The 24,905-nt window shown below is 35.6% G+C and overlaps 2 protein-coding genes across 16 annotated transcripts in view; both read left to right on the top strand.

Moving 5' to 3' along the window:
- LOC124636599 overlaps positions 1–7,642 on the top strand; it is a 36,874-nt gene extending 29,232 nt beyond the window's left edge. For both annotated transcript variants that reach the window (XM_047172758.1, XM_047172759.1), the window contains exons 2-7: positions 3,578–3,775; positions 4,045–4,225; positions 4,875–4,979; positions 5,306–5,478; positions 5,797–6,327; positions 6,440–7,642. In XM_047172758.1, coding sequence (XP_047028714.1) covers positions 3,589–3,775; positions 4,045–4,225; positions 4,875–4,979; positions 5,306–5,478; positions 5,797–6,327; positions 6,440–6,792 — 1,530 coding nt within the window. In that variant the 5' untranslated portion in view covers positions 3,578–3,588 and the 3' untranslated portion in view covers positions 6,793–7,642. The remainder of the gene's footprint in view (positions 1–3,577; positions 3,776–4,044; positions 4,226–4,874; positions 4,980–5,305; positions 5,479–5,796; positions 6,328–6,439) is intronic.
- A 1,562-nt stretch (positions 7,643–9,204) lies between these two features.
- Positions 9,205–24,905, top strand: part of LOC124636264 (spectrin beta chain) — a 69,680-nt gene continuing 53,979 nt past the window's right edge. For 11 of the 14 annotated variants that reach the window (XR_006985115.1, XM_047172270.1, XM_047172274.1 and 8 more), the window contains exon 1: positions 9,206–9,504. The gene's annotated coding sequence lies outside the window, so the exon portion shown is untranslated. Of the gene's footprint in view, positions 9,505–15,993; positions 16,144–24,905 lie in introns of those variants that run through there. The other 3 variants (XM_047172267.1, XM_047172269.1, XM_047172268.1) reach the window with 2 other exon arrangements.

Below are 24,905 nucleotides of genomic sequence, written 5' to 3' on the forward strand. Positions count from 1 at the left end.
TTTATTTCTTGATTTAAATCTACTCTTCTATTTTATGTTATAACAAAACACGGTTTAGACAAAATAAGACAACATGAACCGACGAAATGTCTAGTACATATTTGGCAAAGTTATTCGTCACTGGAAAGGCGAATCTGATAAAATTATCCGTGCACCAAACCAGATCTCACGCTCGATAAAAATTGCTTTCACTTCAATTGATAATTTTATCTATTTCATCTGTAGTCGTGTGTTGTGTCCATCAGCGCAAAATGATTTTACGGCCTTCATACAATTTAGATTTCGTTTTATAATAATTTTAGGAAGAAAGTGTCTCAAGCACTCTCTCTTTTAAGTGGTTTGTTACCCAGATCTTATAGGCAACCTATTAAAAACTCAAAAATTTTGAATAGGTACTCTAAACTAATTTTGAATAGGTACTCTAACTACGTACGTAAGTAAATCTTTCCATATTTCGATGCTCTTATTGAGACGGTTGCTCGTAACTATAAAAACAAGCGAATGCGAAACGAAGATCTAGTTTTTATCATCTTACCACAGATTACGTCAACAGAATAATTCGGTATTATTTAATTCTTGTGAATGACCCTTATTTTCACACGTGCGACGTTGCAGACCAGGATGAGATCCCACCGACCACGGTCCCACATTCTTATACAGTTGTAATTGCCCACTAATTGTCAATTACGCAACGCCACATAGCTGTTTATGTAATTGTTTTTGTTTGTGATAAACCTGAGAGTTGGATAACTGTAAACAGAAGCGCATGCCCACGTGAAACACAACGAGTGTTTCTGCTAATTATATTATTATAAATTATTCATCATACGTATCTTAATTATGGATGCTGACAAAGATATAGCGAGTTTTGAGCAGTGTCTATGCGTGAAAAAATTAAAACTCAAAAGTGCACTATAATTACATAATCGTGGAACTAAAACTATTCAAAGAAACTTGTATGTAGGTACTCCAATTACATTGAATGTAAACCTTGTCCGCTGTGTAATTTATATATCCCATCCTGTGTAATGTAGTATTAACAAAATTATGTAAATTGTAAGAGCAGCGTAAACCACCAGCTAGGTACCTATTATCAATATTGTTTCTTAAGAATGTGCAATCTTTGGAGAAGAGAGGTAGTCTTTATTTTTAAGTTAATGGCAATAATCACGTAGATCTATTTGCTATAACTAATAACACTAGTTTACAAAATCAAACTTTTTGCCTGTTGCCGTGGATTTAATGGTTGGTAACATTCACTTATGTTTAGTTTTTATTAATTACACCCGCAAAAATTTTTTTGTAGCTCGACTTTACTTGTTATTGACTTTCTCTTTTCTGAACCTTTTTCAGTCGCTAAAGTACGTATTTTAGTGTAATTATACAAATATGTGAAGTTTTTACAACATGAGTAGTTCAAGGAGGCGTTGTTTGAACAATCCAAACCATGTTTGTTACTTATGTGGAAAATATGTGTTTGAGAAGAGTAGAAATGTCATCAGAGACGCTTAAAAATACTTATTTTTTATATTTTGGAATGTTGTTGGATAAAAATGACAAATCTTGGGCTCCTGATCGTGTTTGTAAATCGTGCGTTGAATACTTAAGATTATGGAAAAGTGGTAAAAGAAGTACTTTTAAACTTAAAACACGAACTATTTGGAAATAATCGAAAAATCATCTCGACGACTCTTACTTTTGTAGCGTGAACATAAACAGCTTAAACACCAAAAATCGAGCTAAATGGCAAAACCGAAGTAGTACATGTGTTCAGCGTCCAGTGCAGCATTCACCTGAACTTTCAGAGAATAAAAATTATATTGAATTTTGAAAAATTATAATGAAAATTATGTTGAACTTGTCGAAGACCTGCTCTTACAATTAAGAGATATGGGATGCAATTTGAGCATAAACTCACTTCCTCTTCAGTCATCTGGACAGATTTCCGGAAAATTTAGGAGATATGAGCGAAGAGCAGGGAGAACGTACCTATGCATCAAGATTAACGTGTCATGGAAGAACGTTATCAGGGTTTCTGGGATTTAAATGATGTCTGACTATTGCTGGTCTCTGATACGCCATTTCCCAAAGTCTACACATAAGAGAAGAGCTTTAAAGTCAAGTTTTTTGGAACTTAACAATTAATATAATTTTTAAACAAATATTCTTTAAGGTAAATACACGTTTTTTCTCTTTAAACCGCACTTAGCTGTATCTCAAAAACTAGAGCTGATAAAAAAAAACTACTAATAGTTTCAAATATGGTTAAATATGAGTAGTCAACAACAGCTTAAAAAATCCCGGCAACAAATGTACTGTAAACTAGTGTAATAGTTACAAACCTATTCGTGTTTTCTGTCACCAACTAGGTTTATCATGTTTAATTTCTGGTCAGCATATTTTAGGTGTTGTGATGAGAGTTTTGTTAGAACCCAGATTCACCTATCATTGAAGATCAAAGAATAACGCTAAACGTTAACTAATTTGAGAAATCAGCACGACATGCGAAAGTGACTTTTTTATCTCGCCCAAAATCGCTCGACATAGATCGTAAAGACCTAATTCAGTCTCCCGTAAGTATAAACAATTTAATTGTGTTTCAAACGATTTGTATCTAATGGTACCATCAGAGATTGCTGACAGAGAGCGGAAATATAACCGTATATTTCTAACAATACTATAAATGTATCTCGAGATTTTGTAGATTAATAGGAAGAATTAACTATACATCCTATGTTTACCGCCTCGATAGCGAAACACAATGGCTCGCTTTTTCAAATATATTTAGCGCCCCTTTCAATATATCACGAGCTAAGATTATGCTTAGAATCTCTCGGCTCGTTCAACGCCCTCAACGAAACGAGCCTTTTCCGAGTTGTCCGGTAACTTATTAGTGTCAGGGGTTGTAGGAAATATGTGAAGGTTTAAGTGGACCTGTCTATTACGCATTCCTGCCTACTTTTTAGCATATTGCCACTAGTGTCTGGCTTTGTAGTTTTTATTAATATATGGGTAGATATCTGTACCTATAATATTTATGAAATTCCCCATTTAAAACATCCAAAACAAATCCAAAGCTCCAATTTTATAAAGTATTGATTGTCTCAAATTGCTTTCATATCCGCCGCTGTAACCGCGGTATTGACCGCAAATTGTCGATCAACTCGGCTAGATACTACTACTGGCACCTCAGATCTAGCCCGTCTAGTCCTCGCAAACACCTTCGTATTTTATTATTAGAACGCTGTACTTTAGATTCAAGTTCTATGAACTTTATTACGTAATGAAAATGCCCGCATGATATAACATTACGACGACCGACGTACGAGTAACTATAACAATTTTTCACATAAATTCTAAAACTGGATGTATTCGATTATACTTAAACAACATAGTATCTCGAGTATAATGCGCCTAGGTACCTGTTGCTACACCTACGTGTGTCTAGTTTCATGATTTAAGAGCTATAAAACATATTTCATCCCCGAAAACGAGGTGTTCCTTTTCTATTTAAATGAGCCTAATTAATTTGTTGGTTGTTGGGGTCTAACTAAAGCCAATTTTTTAATGTTTACAGGGTGCGCCAAGATGTGGCGTGCGATACTGCTGGTATGGCTGGCATCACCCACCCTAGGGCAACAGATTTTCCCAAATAGGGTGTCCAGCGTATCCACAATCTGCAACAAGGCATCGATGACTGTACACTTAGAGATGGCACAGCCATTTAAAGGCCTTGTCTTCAGTAAAGACTTTTCGAGGGAGTGTCGTGTTCAAGGTAATAAAACCTTTTATTTCAATTACGGTAGTCGATGCTTCAAGTTACTATTATCGTGGTTTCTAACAGTTATCCGGGAACGTGAAAATCCGTCGGGACACGGCTAATTGTGAAAGTGTTAATTAATGATAATTCTGATCTATGTATTTTATTTTTATAAATCCACATCGCTATGTCTATTCCTATTTGCGGAATGGGCAAACTTGCTAACTAAGCATTAATTTATGCATGCAGTGTGTAACAACGAGAAATCTTCTGCAATGTTACAGGGAACCATCAGAACAAGATTACTCTAAATCTACCATCGAACGCGTGCGGCGTGAGAACTTCGACCATGAACACTACAGTTGAGGAGCCCGATGATGAAGAGGATTTGTACTACAACGTCGAGCTGGTCGTGCAAATGGACAAACAACTGCAGCAGTCTTCAGATCAAGAACTGCTTGTTAGGTGAGGAAACCAACAAAGTATTGATCTATCATCAAAAAACTCCTGTTTTTAAGGGAACAGAAAAAGCAATACGAAAACTAAGTAGTGAATGTGAATTTAAGTGGAATAGTATGTTTCTGACTTGTATTCGCATATTTCATCTGTGTTAGCTACATTACTAACAAACCTTAAAAAAAGGTAAAATCTCTTTGACGCACAGTTTAGTCTCGTTATAGAGAAAAACGTGAAGTCAAAACACGCATAACATAATAGGAGCAAAAACCTTACATAACCAGATTTGTCATAGCAGTCGAAGCTGTACACGCAAGGTGCAAGGACATTAGAAAATCTAGTTCCATGTGGTATGCGTCAACTGGTAGATAGATAATAATTGCAAAGCCAGATAAGATCGCTTTGGTTTCATGTTAGCTCATTTAATGCTAAAAGATGCACTTGGTGCGCGTAAAATGTGCAAAATTATGCATTGCGATTTCTTTTTACGATAAAGCCCCTTTGGACCACGCTACTTTGAATTACGCCAAGAATAGAAGTGACCATCTCAGAGTATGTGTAACCCAAAAAGCTCACATAATAATGAGATCCTGTTTCATAATTTAGTTATTAAATAGTTCCTAAACATTGTGTAAACGTTTAATGTTTTATGTTCCAGATGTAAATTGCAACCTCGAGCGGTACGCATCAACAGCTCAGCCTTAGAGACGGTTATAAACAATAAATTACGCGAAATGACTACCAGGGAGGCGAAGAAAACGAGGTAAATTCAGATAAATTAGTATAGTAGGCACATGTCCTGTAGCGAACGAGCAAATGACCTCATGCGCATAATTTTATTAAAGTGCTCGATCGCCTACAACAAGCATTTTTTTTTCTTTTTACCACTTTAACATTTAAATTATGGAGTGACTAGAGCGTTGGTTCAGCTATAAGGCACGGATTGTGCTGCTAGTCAATAGCAAAAATCCGTATTTTGTATCGAGTCTGACGATCAAGATAACTTTTCATTATAAGTAGGAACATACTTATATTAAAATTAGAATACAAACATTAGAATAACCATCTCCTCGTTCCACGTGTCAACAGAACTGGCCGCAACCGTCAAGGGTTCGCAAATGCGGCAGAAATAGAACAACGAGAGTGGCTGATGGCGGCCGCACGAGCCTGGATGGAGCTCGCACCTGCCGTGTCTGCTGCAGAACCTGCTACCGTTGAAGTCGGACAACCCACAAGATTGCTTATACAGTGCACATTGCCTGGTAAGACATTAATTACCAATACTTTTTAAGTAGAACGCCTAGCTCAGGGTTTGAGCAATGTTATGGCGGAGTGAATTAGGATTAACTTAACGTCCTTAGTTAGAAGTTTAAAAAGTTAGCCATTGTGGCGGTTTAGCTGAGCTACTTTAAAAACAAAAAAAAAGGAAGAATCGGAACCTTCGAAATAGGTAACTAATTGAAATAACAGTAATTCTCCCACCAACTGATACAATAACAATGACGGATCTTGATATAATTTAATTGGAAAATTGTATTGTAGATGACATAATATGTTCATTGTTCATCTTAATTTTGCAGTGGGCGTAGGACTCCGTGTGACAAATTGCGTCGCCCACGACGGCTTAGGAGAAGCATCCCAAAAATTACTGGACGAGGCTGGCTGTCCTATCGATGAGACGATTTTCAACAAACCATCAATCCACCATCACAAACACAAAAGCGCCGAAATAGACTTCTCAGACTTGGAACCTGTTAACCTACAGAAAAATATTGATCAGAAAACCAACATCAAACTGGAAAAAGCAGACCCTGACAACATGTTTAAAAATATTATGACATATCAACATGCTATTACTACATTTGCTGCTTTCAAATTCCCTGATAGAGCTAAGCTACATCTGACATGTGGTATCGAGCTGTGTAAGGGACAGTGCCCACCGGTGGATTGCAAAGCCTTGCAAAAACCACAGCAAACCAGAGATGGATTGCTTAGAAAGGCTCGACTAGATAAAGATGCTAAAGGCATAGTAATTGACCGATTGGAGGTATACAACAGTATAGAAGTACATGCACCTAACATTGAATTAGAAGATGAAGCATCCATAAGAGGTAAGATTTGACGTATGTTTATAATAATATGTCGAAACTTTTTCAACATCTACTTAAGTATCTATTGATACACACGGTGATCTTTTAATAAACAGTTCTTTTTTCTTTACAGGATCAAGAAGAATTGAATCAGAAGAAGATGAATTTGTCAGAGGCTTTTCACCCGGAGACAAGACTATCTGCTTATCACCAGGAAAAATGGCACTCGCTTTTTGCGTTCTAGGGCTGATATTCCTGTGTGCAATCGCCGTGGCTTTCATTTCATTAGTGAGAGCTAGACGCCGCCTGGGCAGAGAGCCTTTGCATACGTCTCTGTCCTTCTACACAGGAAGCAAGAGCATGTTTTCTTCAAGCGAGAGTTCGAGTTCTGGCCTTAGCGGGAGTAAACTTCTTCTAACTGACAGTCCATATCTAGACCACCACTCATCGTCCAGCAACAACTGGCCATATTCTAGAGCTTTTTGACATGAAGCTCGTAGGCGGGAAGTACGTTAACATGTAATATAATGAAGTGACTTTCCGTTGAAAAGGATATCTTCAATGAGGTGGTTTCTGATAATCATGCCTACTAAAGTTGCTTTACTGAGGATACAGCATGTTCGATTTTAGAGAGGCAAAGTCTTTTTCGTTTCAGTGGATTTAATGAAATGCAGAAGTTTTTTTTATCTGTTGTTCCGAAAGGGTTGTGAAGCATTTCAATTGATAGGTATTACTAAAATGGTATCAGTTGTTATCCTTTATGCAATCTCAACTCGCGATTTACTCATTGTTGATTCAGGTTAGAGAAATCTAATCAGATCAGTTTTGCTTAGGTAGTACGTATATAATAATAACAATAAAATGGCCATAAACAACATAATTAACTATGAATATTACTACCTACATTAGTTTGGAAAAAAAATATGGGAATTCTATAAATGATTTATCAAGTTAGCTTTACCTACAGCAAATTTTCTTATTTAATTCAATAAAAATACAGACCTTGAGTTTGCAAAATGAGGCTTATATTGAAAAGTTGCAATTTGAAGAAAAAGTACTAATGTGCAAGAATAAGGGAACAGATACTGTATGTTACTTACGTTATTCTTACATATGTACTTTCTCTATTTGATTGATAAAAGATAGCTTTCAAGTACCTACAGGACCTAACTATTTCTAACTTCATAGTTAGTAATGAGCTATTTATTTTTTAGTAATATTATCCGACTGTTTTGTCGTTTGAGGCGGTGCTTTTGAATTTATGTGGATGCAAAATATTACCAGCTACGTATATAGTTCTTATTTTGTCAATAAATAATTGTACTATATACCTACTTACTCAAAATCATCAATTTAAAATTGTTTTAGCTTAGTTATATCTGGTATTGCATTGCATCTGAGGATAACTCTTTTTAATTTATATTCATTAGCACTTCCTCGAAAATTAGCAACTAGTATTACTCTATTAGTATAAGGACATTCAAAATTATGAATGTGACAATAATTGTGATGAAGTGATAACAATATTTTGTTTATCATATTTGGATGAAATTTTTATATGTTTTTACATTTTGTATTAAAACTATAAATGAATTTAATCTTGTGTTTTAATTTAGTTACTATTGGGGAACCTTTTTTGAAGGACTTATAAAACCGCTCATAGGCCAAAAATAGAGATATTTTTAGTTTGTGTCCTGAGTCCTAAAAATAAAAGTATTCGAAGAAGAAGAAACCTTACTTGATTACTTTATGAGGTAGCTAAAGTATTACTTATGTATATAGAACAAATATACTAATGTGAGTGCGTAAAATGTAAAGCATTTATCAAAATGAAACCCTGCCCAGGTAGTATGCAGTCTGTTCACCTGCAAACATTTCCATGGAATTCAGCGCTATTATTCTAAACAAACTGTGAAAAGTCCTAGTAGTCAGTAGATCTACAGTTGGGCAACAGAAGGTACTTACTTCAAAATTTATTAATTAATATTAAAGTGAACAAACCTACATTAGGAATGAACTCCTTTCCTTGCTACAATTTATTGTTGTTATTGTACACTCTCGTATTGATAAAGATCTCATAACATTCATATCACTTTATATATCAAACTCTTCTACAAGGTTAAAATAAATTCCGAGCACTTCGTGAGCACTCCACAGCAAAACAATTAAATAGTTACTTCATAGGCTTTTGCCGCCACTCAAGTTTAAAAAATGACAACTGACAAACCATTTCTAGATAGTTCAATTGTCTATGAATCTAGTGATGTCCTCCTTAAAAGCTTTATTTTTTATAATTAATAAAATATTTTTAACACATCTTAATAAAAGCACCACAATAATGCTATTTCTCATGATTAATTGTAATTCAGTAATTAAAAAGATATATAAATATGAACTGATTTACACCTAAACCATAGACAAAACTTAACAACCTAATGAAATTGGACGTCGCTTTTTAAACTCGTAGATGATGTCATTCTCGGCAAAGAGTATTAAGAAAAGCGAAGATAATAGACACGACTAACCAAATAGTACATACGTGGTATTTTCTACCTATTTGCTTAAATGTTGTTACTATTGTGTTTTCGATTTTTTAATTAATAAACACTAACGTTAATAGAGTTAATACAAAAATTTTATAGGAATATCTGGTATATGAAAGTCCATCCAAATTAAAGTCAAAAACTCTTACGTTAATGTTACCTGGAATATTGAGTGCAATACTGAAAATTGATAATATTTTCAAACTTTTGATATGACCATTCCGTTTATCAGGGGTGTAAATAAATAAAATAAAAACTTGTAAAGTTGTAAAAGTAGGTATTATTCGGTCCGTTATTGTCTTGCTACTCCTAGTCGCAACTGAAATAAATTTAATCTATGAGATGAGCAGCGCGAAGGTGGATGCTTTTCGCGGTCGGTCTTTCGCTTCGCCTTCGATGCCGTGTTCGTACTCGCAGTCACGGATGATATTTCACCGAATTCTACATGAATAGCGATTATATATAAAATTTAAATCACAAGTGTTATGATATTTATTCTGAATGTTGGTTTTATGACTGTTTAATAAGTGTATGTGCTGTGGGTTGAGTTGGGTACGATTGGCTACGGTCCCGCATCCAAAGTGATATTTAGTGTGTGTCGACGATTTATGTGTATAACAGGGGTGGAAAAGCATTCCTGGACCAATAATAGAAGGTATGTAAAAGAGTTATTTCATAAAACTGATTAGATTCCGTTTTGAAAAAATAGTGGGTCGGACGTCATACGTGCCCGAATTTTGGATTGCTCTGTGCACTTTGGTCTTACTTTTCGTATTTTGTACTTTCTTCTAAACTATTTACGATAGATCATTGTTGATTGTTACTATACGAGATAGATATGCTTCTTTATTGAAAATTTGGGGCTTGGTTTCTTTCTCTAATTGCTTTCAATTGGCTTAAGTAGTAGTATTTCGTTCCCGGTATCTTGTTTCATTTGGGTAACGCCTTGAATGAACGCCGCTTGACGCGCCAGAGCGCCTGAGGCACTGGAGTTATACCAGACAACCAACCAACAAAAAAAAAACAACCAAACATTTTTTCAAATATTATTTAACTAATAATTAAATATTTAAGTTTTAATGGCATTTATTTCTCTAATAAATAAAGTACCCACATGAGTACTTCATATTTCCACATCTCCAGTAATTTAGAGTTTCAGGGAACTGTACCAGGTTTTATTTTGGAACAAACATTGAATTGCAAAGATTAACATAAATTCACAACCAATTTTTGTCTTCAGAATCTTGGCCGTAATTGTCATTACCATTATGTTGAAGCCAGATAAAATGTATATGTTAATACCAAAGATGCATAAATATATTTAAAAGTTATCTGTAAAAAGTTAAAAAAGGTCCCTATAAGTTTTTATGACAAGTATTTTATCATATTTTTTATCAAACTTGATTAGAATGTTCTTAAAGTAAATCTTATCATTAAGTTTCTGGAATCCGTTGATAGTTGCATTTCTTTTTTAAGCATGGCTGATTTGTTGCATATATTATCAGTAAATATCTGAGACAGGATTACAAACTTTGTATCTACTTACTGATATGTAAAAAGTTTTGGAATGCACACAAAGGACAATGCCAGGGTCTGGGCTCAAAGTTTGCCCAGCAGTGGGAGTAGTTTCAGCTGGTTCCATAGTGCACTCTGAACACGAAATCCAAATATTTTTGAAATCGGTCCAAGAGGTCCCGAAAAAAACCGGTTCAAATGTTCTTCATAGATAGTCACTTAACAAAGCCTGAGCCATTTGCCCAGTAGTGAAAGTGGTCGAAATAGGTTCTTTACTGCACTATTAACATGAAATCCAAATATTTTGGAAATCGGTGCCAGAGGTTCCGAGAAAAACCGGTTCTCATGTTAAACTTGAACAGTCACTTTATGAAGCCCAAGCCATTTGCCCAGTAGTGGGAATGGTTAGAATAGGTTCTTTACTTCACTGTTAATACGAAATCCAAATATTTTGGAAATCGGTCCCAGAGGTCACGAGAAAAACCGGTCCTAATGTTCAACTTGAACAGTCACTTTATAAAGCCCAAGCCATTTGCCCAGTAGTGGGAATGGTTAAAATAGGTTCTTTACTTCACTCTTAAGATGGAATCCAAATATTTTTGAAATCGGTTCCAGAGATCCCGAGAAAAACTGGTTCTAATGTTAAACTTGAACAGTCACTTTATTAAGCCCAAGCCATTTGCCCAGAAGTGGGAATGGTTAGAATAGGTTTTTTACTTCACTGTTAATACGAAATCCAAATATTTTGGAAATCGGTCCCAGAGGTCCCGAGAAAAACCGGTCCTAATGTCAAACTTGAACAATCATTTTATAAAGCCCAAGCCATTTGCCCAGTAGCAGGAATGGTTAGAATAGGTTCTTTACTTCACTGTTAATACGAAATCCAAATATTTTGGAAATCGGTCCCAGAGGTCCCGAGAAAAACCGGTCCTAATGTCAAACTTGAACAGTCACTTTATAAAGCCCAAGCCATTTGCCCAGTAGCGGGAATGGTTAGAATAGGTTCTTTACTTCACTGTTAATACGAAATCCAAATATTTTGGAAATCGGTCCCAGAGGTCCCGAGAAAAACCGGTCCTAATGTTCAACTTGAACAGTCACTTTATAAAGCCCAAGCCATTTGCCCAGTAGTGGGAATGCTTAAAATAGGTTCTTTACTTCACTCTTAAGACGGAATCCAAATATTTTTGAAATCGGTCCAGAGGTCCCGAGAAAAACCGGTTCTAATGTTAGCCAGCCATTGTTAGCAAGCCATTTTAAGCAGCCGCAAACCTAACAACCTCTTTTCTTGAAATAACATTCAGATAGTTAGTGGTTTCTTTCACTGTTAACAGGATAAAAAAACAGAAATAGACGTTTAAAGGTAATTGTTGTTTCTCTTGCTTTTCAGTCTCTATCTACCACAATCAGACCTAAGTTCGTGTAGCGTCATGCAATTAATATCCGTAACGGCAATGGAAAAATCTTATCAAGACGAATAAAATAAGCTCGAACGGGAGGTAGTAAATAGATACCGTTGAGGAGTTCCCTCGTCTCACTGTCGTCTCCATCGTCAGGTCAGGTCTTAACCTAAACTGTTTTGTGGTGTCGGAGACATATACCAGAATGACAAGTTTTTATTCGATATGTGCTTACAATTTCCGAGAGTTCCCTATTGTTTTAAGGTTTCTATCACCAGACCCTGGACCGAATAACAAAGGAACCATTTGGAAAGTAAATCCTTTCAAATAATAAAATTATTGTTTAAATCGGTTGGTAAACGACGGTGTTATGCACGTACTTACGTAAAAAGAATACAAACGAACTGAGAAACTCCTCCATTTTTTGAAGTCGGTAAAAAAAAATCTCGTTCAATACCTCGTATTTGTCGATTAATATTAAAATGCATTTCAATTAAGGTAATAAAAGTGGAATAGTTAAGAGTTCGTAGCATATTTTTCGTAATATTGAATAAGAGTCAAACCAGTTTTTCTCAGGACTCCTGGGATAGATTTCGAAATATTTCGGTCTGGGACCTATTATAAGCCTATGGAATATAATACACTATGCAGTTACTGTGGGCAACTCTTGAGCCCAACTTCCATACAAAGAATAGCATTGTCCTTTTATGGAATTTTTGATTAAAACAAAAATTAAAAACCTAAAAGTATTAAAATGAGACATTCATTCATATTATTTATTTGCATTCCACAATGTTGTGGACCTTGTAGGGCACAGCAAAAAAATATATAAAACTTACAAGTGAAATAATGTGCAATGTAAATATAAAAATTCCAGTCCAACATTTGAAGTCAGACATTCATATCATGATTGATTTGAAATTGGATCTACATTAAGTATTGGTAAACACTGATCAATGTCCAATCAAACAACTCCGCCCCATTTAAAGTTTGCATAATCTACTTTAATTTGCACATGTAAATATTTGGCACAACTCCTTCTATACCTCTTTTTTGTTTTTGACTGTGGTTGCCTTTTTTTATAACCAAGAAATAGGTAATGCCTTTCAGGAAAAGATCTCCATGTATTTCATTCTATATTAAAAAAAAAAAAACAATAATATTAAGAATGCAAGGCAAGATTGTTAGTAACACTTTCATGCTGAACTGGCTGACAAGAAGTTTAGCTCATAGTCCGGTGCTAACCTACAAACCTAGGTTGGGATACTTTTACCTGATTGCGGGACATCATAGTTCCCTAATTGAAATCTGGTTATATTATAAACGTCCCCACTCAGAAACATATAATGATTACTTAAGTCACTTGTTAGTGACGGAATGTCATACAAATCCTTTACTAAGGAATGGCTTAAGTAACCATTAAATGTCTCTGAGTGGGGAGGAAAGTAACCAATTACTTAAGTACTTATTACATAATCCTGTGTAAGATATAAAAGCTATAGTAAGTGAACAGGTGGAGTGTACAAGTAATTATTTATCTTCAGCCATTATGTTATCAGTGTGGCAATGCAAGTGGGGCGTGACCGTATGTGTTACTAGGCATTCAAGTGTTTTCTATTGAGTATTGGTCTCTTAGTTATGTGTGTGTTGAATCACTGCTTAATATAAATCTGAGAATCAATAATTTAATATTCATTATACTTCCTAGGTAGATTAAATGTTCGGCAAACAAATTTTGTTTCGCATTCATTTCAATGCTATTATAAAATGTCAATCTTATCATAAAATACATGTGCACCTCAGAGGCTCTTTCATGAGTTCTATATTTGGAAAGTGTTATAAGTAGATAGTTTTCTTTGAAGTCTACACGCAGAGGTATACAGAATTATAACTTTTGTAAGTAGTCATTTCTGCTTAAAGACCTTATTTTTGCATTATATAAATGACAATGCAGCAAAAAGTACTTCATTGGGTGATTGATTGCTCAGTACATTGTAGGTAAGCAAAATTACTGAAGCAACCATTGTGTAATTCTTCAAGGTCAAATGTTAAGAGCAATCAAACATGCTTATGAGGTAAATATTACCTTGTAATTCATTGCTCATTATCTTACAAAAAGGACCAAACAGCATTTTTAGTAGGAGATTAGTAACAGCCAGTTTTGTATGAGGATACAAAAATGTACAGACATGCCCAAGAAGGGAGCAAAATGCCTGCAGCTGTGTGTGATTCAACAGAACTTTGATCTTCAAAGCCATGTGACTTTACTACATAATGTGAGGAACATCTCATTATGAAATAGGAGTTACTTTAGGAGTCGTCACGTGTTTGTGAATCTACATTAAATTGGGGATCCCCTTTTGCCATCTCTACATACATCTTTGACAATTGTTACAGAACAATCGGTCAGAAGTTGAAAAATCTGACAGCCAGTTTTACTGTATTTTACAGTTTTACTCTGATGCCCTTTTCTGAAAGGGTGTGAGATAGGCGTCATGTAAAGCACTGGTACTCAGCTGCGTCGAATTTGAAAGAAAACCGGCGACAAAAAAAGCTGGGAAAAGGCTAGCAAGACAATGATCCTCATTATGAGCCAGTAATGACTGATAGGACTATAAACAACTACTAACAGTTAGTGAAGGACCTAATACTATCTGTTATTCATTAGAATAGGAGCATGGAACAAAACATCTTTGATAAACATTCAAATGAAACATCTGTTGAGAAATGTCTGTCCTTGCAGCCATATGCATGATGGTAAATGCATGTGTAAAGTGGAATTTTCTGTTACATTTATTTTGAATCTGATGATTGATAATAAAGAGGTGGTCTTACTGTACCGTTTAAAATCTCAAACACAATATTGCTAAACTCTTATTTTGGCTGATGAAGCCACTTATTCCCCTTATCATCCCAAGGCCGACTAATAAAGATCGCGTCATGTAGATCCATATATGTACTGCTTGCATTGCTTAGTTATGGGGTTCTCTCAATTTTTGTTGACCGAAATCTGTGCTAAATGCATCCAAAGTCAAATCAGAAGCAGGTCAATAGAAAATCATGAAACAGAATTATGTTCATGGCTCAATTGAACGACACGATTCCCATCCGGCAACTGCATAAATCCTACACGACCATGCAATATCCATAAAGGAATCATGAAAAAATGTATGAGAAGTCTAGAGTTTTGCCAAAAATATGTACTCCGCCTTATTCAGATACCAAATACCCATATTTTCATTCAAAACGTGACTTCAGAAGTTTTCAGTTAAGGCACGTCTCGTGAGTCTTCAGTTACATCAGCATCGACATTGTAATACTGTAGCATAAAATTTACAATGCCATTCACAGCGTTTTAAATAGCTGTCAGATAGCTACTTATATCGCTATTTGCTTCTCAAAATTAACAATGCCGAATACCGCATTGCAACGGGCTGTATACCAAATTATTTGGAGTATCAGGCGAAAAGACGATGACGCATTTCCTGATAAGCTAAAGAACGATGATAATGCAACTATGCAGTTGACATCATTGCTGAAAATCAAACATTGTACATACTGTGATCAGTGGGTCATTCAATCAACCATTTATGATCAAAGAATCTAAATTCGACAGATCGACGCCCACCACAACATCAGTTTTTCTTTTTGTATTATTCTGACCCATATCGACGTCTTTACCGCAACAAACATGTCAATGTTCCCCTTACTGAAAGTATGAATGAGTCAAAACCTTACGATTTAAGCCACAGCAATGTCATAGACCTTCGATCCGCAAAGGATAATTACAATTATTCTCTGTGGCAAATCCTTTCAATTTAATTTCTATATGAAGAAATTTCCTGTGTCAGCAACTACAGGGGGTAACGGGGTTTGCGTGGCGCGTCCCACAAGGTCGGTCTGCCACTCTGGAAGTGGGAGGGGTTATTCCAGTGTTCCCATCTTAACACAGATTTACCCGGCTTTGTGATAATTTATTCTTTGATAACATTTCAATTTCCTGGGACTATACAACTAATGAAAATTTAGTATTGTTGATTGAAACAGGCATACACTTCCATCGAAAATATTTTCATCGAGTGTTTTTATTAATGTAGTAGTCCATTAGAATCCCCGTTATAAAGGGTGTTTTACACAGGGGTGGCAAGCCGGCGGGGAGGGGCGTGCGTGCACTAGGGATATGCGGCCCGCCGGCGCCAGGAGTTGGATCGATATTCCGGCCCACAGCTCACTCTGTCGAGTTGAAGTCGCGACGCGCTTGTGTGCTGTGTCGATCCCAAGTTCCGTGCCCGTGTGTTCGAATTTTATAGAACCTCAGTGTTGTGGATTTGTACGTTTGGATAAGCGTACGGAGATGAGATAGTCCTCGCTAGCTATTGGTATGTGTATTTGCAAATTTTAATGAATGGGGCCTCCGTCCCATTTAGGGTTACAGGTTTCCGGTGTTTAGTGTCTGTGTTACTTGTTGGAAGATCAATATATAGTGAGGTTTACGTTGTGATGTCATGTACCTGCTCACTGTGACTTTTTGTACATATATTCTGGGTTATTGATTTGAAAGGTTTATAAATAAATGAGAATTATGCCATCGTACCTATTACCAAATATGTACAATCTAGAAATTGCTCCGAATTAATTTTTATCGCCAACCTGAAAAGATATCGATATCCGATAACATTTTCTTCTACAAGAAGCAACATGTTTTTAATCATTTATTATGCCGATGTTACTCGTAGACGAAGTGGCAACTTAAAAAGACGTCTGACTCTGAAAAGAGTACGCTATAATGATACCAGTTTACTATTTGTGCGGTAGAAAATGCTCATTTCATTACAGAAGATGAAATCCTTTTCGTCGTCAAAATATCTTGACCTATTTAGGATTATGTCAAGACTGGGGGCATCACATACTTTAAACTAGTAGTTAGTTGATTCCAGCAATTAGTTTGATATCTTCCACAGTGCCTAATAAGCGCTTCAACCTCTTGACCTGCACTTAACATGCATGCAAGACTTAGGTGTCGTTTTATCTAGACGGAGTCTCCAGACGGAATTTTGCCGGGTGCGTTCAGAAATCTGTCGTTATTTGCAGAGCGGTTGCGCCCCGCCCCCTGTCGTCATCGAGGTCACTCGCGCAGACGTACTGAATCAACTGTCCGATACTGTTTTATGTCAGGATTATAATGTATCGTGGTATACACCAGACTCAACAAAAATTTCAATCATCCATGTACTTTTAAGAATTTTCGCGTGAATTCCCAACTTTTTTTAAGGAGCGTCTAAATTTCGTACAATCAAATCTCCCGTTTTCTACGTCGACCTTCAAATTATTCGTGCCGAGCTGATCCTAGAACTATGCATTTAAAGATAAGTCTTAGCACCATTCTAGCGGTCACAATGTTACATCGTATGATATCATTCGTTAAGGCACTAATTTATCGTGTTTGTTATGATGTCATTGCTAACTCAAACATTGTGTTAGTATGTAAGGACAAGGAGATATTCTTTCTGCAGTTTTATTTTAAATAAAAGAAACTGATAATATCAAAATGCTGCAAAAGGGCTTATGCCACGCCTTTCTGTTGAAGCTACACAAAACAGTTTTCTAAAGGCCGTAATGACTCAGTAGACGAGGAATGCTTGCCATGATAATACAGAATGCATCGTTGTTGACTACATCTGCTAATGACAAAAAATAATAGATGAGGTCATCGTAGACCTGTTCTCAATCGGTGACCATTCATCAGCACCCTTTTAAGTTTACATTGAATCTGATATTTTTCGTCTTAGTTTATTGATGTTTGTTCCAACCTGTGGGTGGCGGACATCTAAATTTGCACGATGATCGGCTACTTCGCCGCAAAATTTATTTTACTCCGCTCACTTCATAGAACGGTTAAATGAACGTCTATTTCGACGATTAGCCGAAGACGATTAGATCCTAATTATAAATTCCTAACGTGACTGTTTAGTTCGAGTTATCTGTGAAATTCGCATATCGAAAGAATTCTTTGATCGAAGCTGTAAGATTTTGTTACTTATTTAAACTTTCAATGCACATGAGTTACGTAAGTGTGCTGATTTCCAAGGTTAAGGAGTTGAACGGTAGGTACTTTTATATTTCGTTTGTTTTATCATGTCAAGTGGCGCATACAGTTATCTCCCCCAGTTTGTCATGTGACCTTTTAATTGACCCAAAAACGACCATCTCTGCGACATGATGGTTAAAAGAATTATTTGGACGTTCTATTAAGGACGCTTTTACATTTCTCACTCGCTCAATTTTAGGTAAACTAGCGGCAACACAACGACATTGCGCTCACACACACATAGAAGCCATTGTTGGCCAGATTTTGTACATCACTCAACGAAATTTGATACTTGCAAGATTTTTTATATTATATTATTTTTTTTCGACTGTAACTAGTTGTAACTTAGTGTTTGTAAAGGGTTTCACGCTTATTGATATGATATTTAAATTTTGTGTGATGTGTTTGTCATCGGATTATATGAGTACTGGGGGATTCAGCACTAAGTAACCCCTCTATACATAAGTATTTTGGATGAAAATAAAAACCGTTGCGAGAAATTAAAATGTAAAAAATAAAAACAGTAAACAACCAAAAAAATATAAAAACAAAATGACAAAATTAACATATTTTTAAGAATTATTTTTAACAGTCAATATTTTTCTTGAATGTAAACTATGGTCCCTAAGGCTAGTGTATCGTGGGTCAACCAGTTCTGGAAGTAAACAGGTGTTGTAGAATTTAACTAAATGTCCTTCCATGTTTTCCTTCCAGAACTGGTCGTTTCGTTCCACAAATGCATATTTAATTTTGACATTGCCAGTCCATACGGCAAATACGCATTGGTTTTGACCAGTTACTCGTAACTGGCCCTGAATTTGGTAATACCATTTGCTTTTTTTGTTTATTATAAAACCCTCTGAGGTGCATTTTCAAAAGTCAAAAAATATCAGAATGGCTGTCACCGTAGGATGCTGAATATCTTCAAAACCACGAGGGTAGCAATTGGTAGCAACTAATGGTAGCTGGTAGCAATTAGGTAGCAACTCTCTATATGTATTTCGAGAGGATCGGTGATTTGTGACGGCGGTCCTGATGCAGACTATTAAAAACGGTTGTCGTGTCTCATTTGTCGTGTTTCCATCATTATGAATTTTAAAAACATTAATTTATATAACATAAATTATGAACATACACACATACATACATACAAAGCCTGTCAAAATCATAACTCTTCTTTGGCTTTACCGTAGTTGGGTAAACTCCAACATTTTTTTTGGTCTATATCCAAATTTTTTTGGCCGTGGCATCTGTAAAAAAATTTACTATTTCATAAAAAAAAGTTCGCCATCATGAAATAAATACACATTTTCAAAATCACAACCCCCAAAAATCTTTTAATTGATTACTCATAATATCAAATTATTAAAAAAAATGTGCCCGCCATTTGGAATTAAAAAAAATATTACTGTCATTTTAATAGGTATCTATTATCTATACAATTCTAAAAATAAGTACGTACGTAAGTACGGCCATGATACAACATGATGGCCGTACTTACTTTTGTTTTGATCCGAAAAAGTATCAACGTATTTCAGTCCCAGTACACAAATCGTTACACTCTTTATTTTAGATTTTACGTATTTATTTTTTTCCGACAAAGCGATACACCCATGCGTCCATGAGCGCGTCTGAGCGCGGAATGACGGTCCGAGACGTGCGCATAGCGAAAAAATGTATGAAGAAATTTGAGAGTGATTTTATAATTTATTGTAAATTATAAAGTGGTTTATGTATGTCAAAAAAAAAATAGCTGAACGTGTAGAAAAATACATTAGCTGTGATTGTTTTATTATTGGAAGTTATAAATAAACTCCACATTAGGGTTACACGTACTTATTCAGACCCCTTTTTTTGTACTTTTTTATGATTCTTCCGGCGGTGAAAACGAAATTGTGTAAAAAAAAAGTATGGGACTGTGTAATTATAATGCATTTAACGTGGAGATGAATAAATTACCTTTCATTTAATACCATAATATTGTGAAAATTGTAACTGCTTATGTGTCAAAATGGTACCTAAAAAACATTGATATTTGCGAGAAACCGAGCAAGCGTCCTTAATAACTTTAGAAATTAAGACCTAATTGGCCGCTAAGAAAATGAAATGAAGTCATTTCAAACAGGTTGACAGAATTGATGATTCCTATTTTTTTGAATTCTTACGAAATGATTGTTCAAGTTAATCACTAATTAATTGTACTCCAATGATCATTAGATGATAAATGATTAGAATTTGGCTATAAACTATCATTGTTTATGGCTATTCTTAGATATACTTATTGTTTACAGGTAAGTCTTAGCTTCTGATGACACAATAAAACCTTGAACGTGACAGCAATATTGTGACTCATTAACAATATAAGTAAATGCGTTTCAAAGCCAGACAACATCATGGATATAAGTTATGCATACGATAAATTACAGTTATATCTTCAAAACGTTCTCCCGAACACAAAGCTACGGTTTCTGTGGAATCCAACAGCACTTTTATAGAAATCTAAATTTAGCGAGTTATGGCCAGTACGTAGAGAATCGAGCCGTGAACTACTGGACAAAGGTATCCGTTAATCAATGAATACTTTAGAAAGAGTTCAGTTTTCTATCGATGAACAGATAGAAAGTCATAAATAAATACAATTTAAATGACAGCGATTGTAGGGAGGGAAAGTACTTTATAGGGGGATTTCCCCTGCCATTGAAGTATTTAGGTGCTTGCCAGATTAAATAGTACTACGATTAGGTAAGAATAATTTATTTATCAATTATTTTACAGATGTTGCTTTAGCATTCAGCTCTTGTTGAATAAAACACATTTTAACTTACCTACGAGATAAAAAATGTAGCAAATGTTATTTTAGCTAAAATTGTTACGTGCCTCGAACTGGTTACGACATCTAAATTGTAAAAAATACCTTCCCTTCACATTTGATTGCATCTCGATTCTCAACCGAAATTACAAATGGTCGAAATCCGAGGCCCTTTCACGGTTGAGTACCAAATGCGTTAATGGTACTAACAAAAGGGGCACGCTACCACAAGCTTTCTACTCTTTCTGTCAACAGTTCCCCATTGTGCTTGCTTCTTTGTTTATTATTTTATTCGACTCGGTTTCAAGTTTATTACTACCAAACTATTTGTTTGACGTGTATCTACTTTCTTACGTATTATCAGTTTTTATTGTGTTTGTTGTTGCTTCTGTTCCAATAAAAAACCCTCCAATTTTGCAATTTTACCGCGAACCCGTAAGATCCTCTACTTGTATTACCATCCATAAAAATACGATACTCTTAAATTAAGAGATTGAAGCAATTGAAAATCGCGTTTAATATTCCGGCAGTAGAGTCCTGAGTCCCGCTCTACCGGGGTCGTCGACCTCGAATCCAGTCCATGTCTTGCACTCGCCGACTCACGTAACAACCGCTTTCTGAACATACGTACACACTACACTAGCACGCGTATGTTGCATGAGCTACCCAGTACCCGAAGAGCTGCGTAAACTTGTTCTGAGTTTATTCCAATATTTTTCCCCTTTCTTATGCAATCGATTTATCTGGCCTTATTACTCGATATTAGATACCTTGATGGTATCTATTATAAAACTACAGATTTACATACAATCGAATCGATTTTGCGATTGCCTACCTCAATGATTTGATTCTCGTAAGCCACGTACACAGCCCAAAGTGACAATTAAGGATAGTAACAGCAGAGAATGAAAAGCTCATAGAAACGTTATTTTGCAGTTAGCAATCAGAATTAGATATAGCTTTCAAACTGACCGGCAGAACCGGTTACGTTTGTACACGAATGAAGACTTGCCAATCTGTTCGTCTACAAACGCATTTCTTTGTTTAAATCCATCCCTAATACTGTTCATTGCGACAGTAAGTTCCTAATTTCGGTTTTATTAACACCAGAAATTGAATGAGATAATTTCTAGTTCAAAAAAATGCCATTATCCGTTAGAGAAAGGGGGATTTCAAACCTTGTTTTTCGTTAATTTTTTTCTTGTTATTACATTATAATATGAAACATAGTAGTGTGTGTTACGCTGTTTGATGAATGATAATACCTGGTTTTTGTAATGAAAAGTTCTACAACTTTATTATTTACAACCAAAAAACTCGAACTGTCATGAAAACTGAATGGGAGTACAAAGTTGATTCACCGGAACAATCTGTCGGCTGTTGAACATCAATTTGATGCAATCAAGTCGGATTGTTAACCATGTTGCTCTTTGGGGACATTATAAAATACTCATGAATGGACTATGATGTAATACCATTTGAGGATACACCATTAAAATAACATGAAAGAAAGATAACGATTTTATAAGAGGAAACAGCATAGAAGCCTTGCAACGACATAATAATTGTCGGAGGTTGTGTCTAAGAAAATTTTCTTATAATCAAGGTTCTATTCCACATGCTGCCAATAAATACATCATATTCCACTTGAACGTTTGAGTTTATAATGTTCCATGGTTATGGTGCATTGTGCTGTTCCGTCGTTAATTTATTCTGCGTTGCATCACTCGTCACCATTTTAAAAATCGCGCCTGTGTGGCTATTTTACATAGATAACTAGCAGTTATGAACACAGGCTTTATTTTTCTGAAACAATGGAAGTACTCATAGCTCTCAGCTTTCAACTTCCTACTCCGAATTGCAATCGTCGAAACGAGCTTGACATACATTGATGTAATCCGCTGTAAGTTCAATTCTTTCTTTAAAAAATCCCTTGAACAATATTTTCCTCATCGTTTTATTTGACAGATCATAAATGTTCATGTGCTAGGTATTATCTATTACATATATTTTCTGGTAGATATTTTCATCCAACATATTATCAGCTGCTAAAACTGCATTACATCTTGGAGACATTAACCACAATTCAAATACAACAACTATATATAATTGTCATTTAATGTGGTCTACATAATACAAAACATAACGGTACAAAAGCTTGCACTTCACAGTGCTTTCTACAAGCTTTGTGATAAAATCATTTTTATTACTGGCTCGCTATCATATCCTCAACAAATTCTTGCCACGGCATATTTTTGGACTTTGTGGGCCAAGATTAAGCAATCCTTTGAACGTTTGTGAAGAAAATATGGTATTGAATACAGATTTCTCTACCGGTATATGAATATTATGGAAAGTGTGCTCACGTGCATTTGCACAAAGAATTTCATTGCAAAGTCATGGCTTGTGAATAATTCATAGTGCATTATTAACACGAACGAACGGCTACCATACAATGGTTACCTATTTTCTTTTCTCAGAATGGATAAAAGTGCCGTTGATTTTAATGATGCCACTGTTTTCAACAGCAACTCCTGAGGAATCTCACAGTGCATTCATTTGTCCCAATTGTAGCCACAATAAGGCGAACTCGATTGTACAGACCAATGACATCAGATAATAAGAACGAGTGCTGATGTTAAAAATTGTCTCCATGGTAGTAGGAAGGTTGATAAAAATGGAATTACTAATAATATTATTCAAAGCAGAAGTTGTTGTCATCCAAATAAAGTCAAAATTAACTAGAAATTATGCTGGGTCGTTTTAGTCGATATTTTGACTCCTCATGTAACCTGATCTACAAGATGACCCGAAGCCAGACCGACCACCCATCCGAGATCGTCCATTAGTTCAATTAAAATTGATTAGTCAACAATCGAATAGCTAAGATTGCTTTTCTAATTTATGATATGGCATAACTATATCTTACTCTTACGTTTTATAAATAATTCAATATGGGTTTTGGCAAGGTATCGGAATGTGAGGTTTGGGGCGGTTTCAATGACCATCTTTCTAACTTCTTAAATAATACATGTCTAAATTCATCTGATGACAAATTGTAATTCTCATAAAAGTTACGAATCTAGTTCAGGACATTGTCCAAGTGGTTGATTCTGCCGTCTGTTTATAATTATTTTTATGGTCGCTCCGAGTTATATTGACCTAAATAGGCGATAGCGTCATCGCTCCACCGAGGCTAACCTCTTGCATGTAGGCGTGGCAAGTGCATATTGTGCCGAGAGTCATGAGCAAAATAAAAATTAATAAAGAACTTAAGCATGACTTCGTAGAGCTCAAAATTAAGTAAGGAAGCAGTCTCCTCTGTAGCGTATTAAGTGTATGATTTTACTTTTTTAAGTGCTTTGACTTACAGCTATGTAGACATATCGCGTGTAACATTCGTATTCGTAGTGGTGGATTAGATGGTAGCGTGTAGTGCATGTGTTGCCATAAAACCGGTCGGTCGCGCACAAACAACAGAGCCGGCCTTCGCCGCAGTTGCCGACGACGCCCGGGGTGACGTCACCACGCTTATGTCATACCATTACCATCTATGATTGTGTTTTCTAGCCAAATTGACCTGCAAAACTTAACACTTATCTATTCGAAACATTTTATCTAACTACAAGGACTACTTCATTGCCAATAATACTTCTCACGTCAGAAATAAAGATTTCGACCGTCATACATTCTCATCTACTTGAAGATGATTCGTTCTGCATGACTGTAGACTTCTGACGCTTGTAGTTTATTTAGAACAATGTCTAAACAATATTGGTCAGGCTCTTTAATGTTCGATTGGTCTTTCTAAATTATGTCACAATTAATACAAATTACACTTTTAATTCTTGACTATGGGCTCTTCTAAGAATGATTTTATTCTTTCATAGGCTGCCATTTGATAGGTAAAAATGTTTCATTGAGTTCAAACGAGGGGACAGGTAATTAAACTTTTTTCCAATGACTTGGAAAGTTGGACTTGTGTTACCGACAAAATAAAAACAAATATGATCTAAAAAGTTCAAAATGCCCCTGGGACTCGTAAACAAATAACGTTGTTATTACAGAACACATTCGTGGTTGCCAACTCACAAATTAGACGTATCCTACTCTACAAAGTTCAGTGGCGACTCCCACACTCTATAAACTCATTGACTCCTATCTTGCCTAGAGGTGATGGTGCAATCACGATGTACTGTCAAAATTTTATAAGTAGAAAATTGGGCTCTTAATAAAACAACTGT

This window comes from Helicoverpa zea, chromosome 14, assembly GCF_022581195.2.
Source record: "Helicoverpa zea isolate HzStark_Cry1AcR chromosome 14, ilHelZeax1.1, whole genome shotgun sequence".
Taxonomy (NCBI): Eukaryota; Metazoa; Arthropoda; class Insecta; order Lepidoptera; family Noctuidae; genus Helicoverpa; species Helicoverpa zea.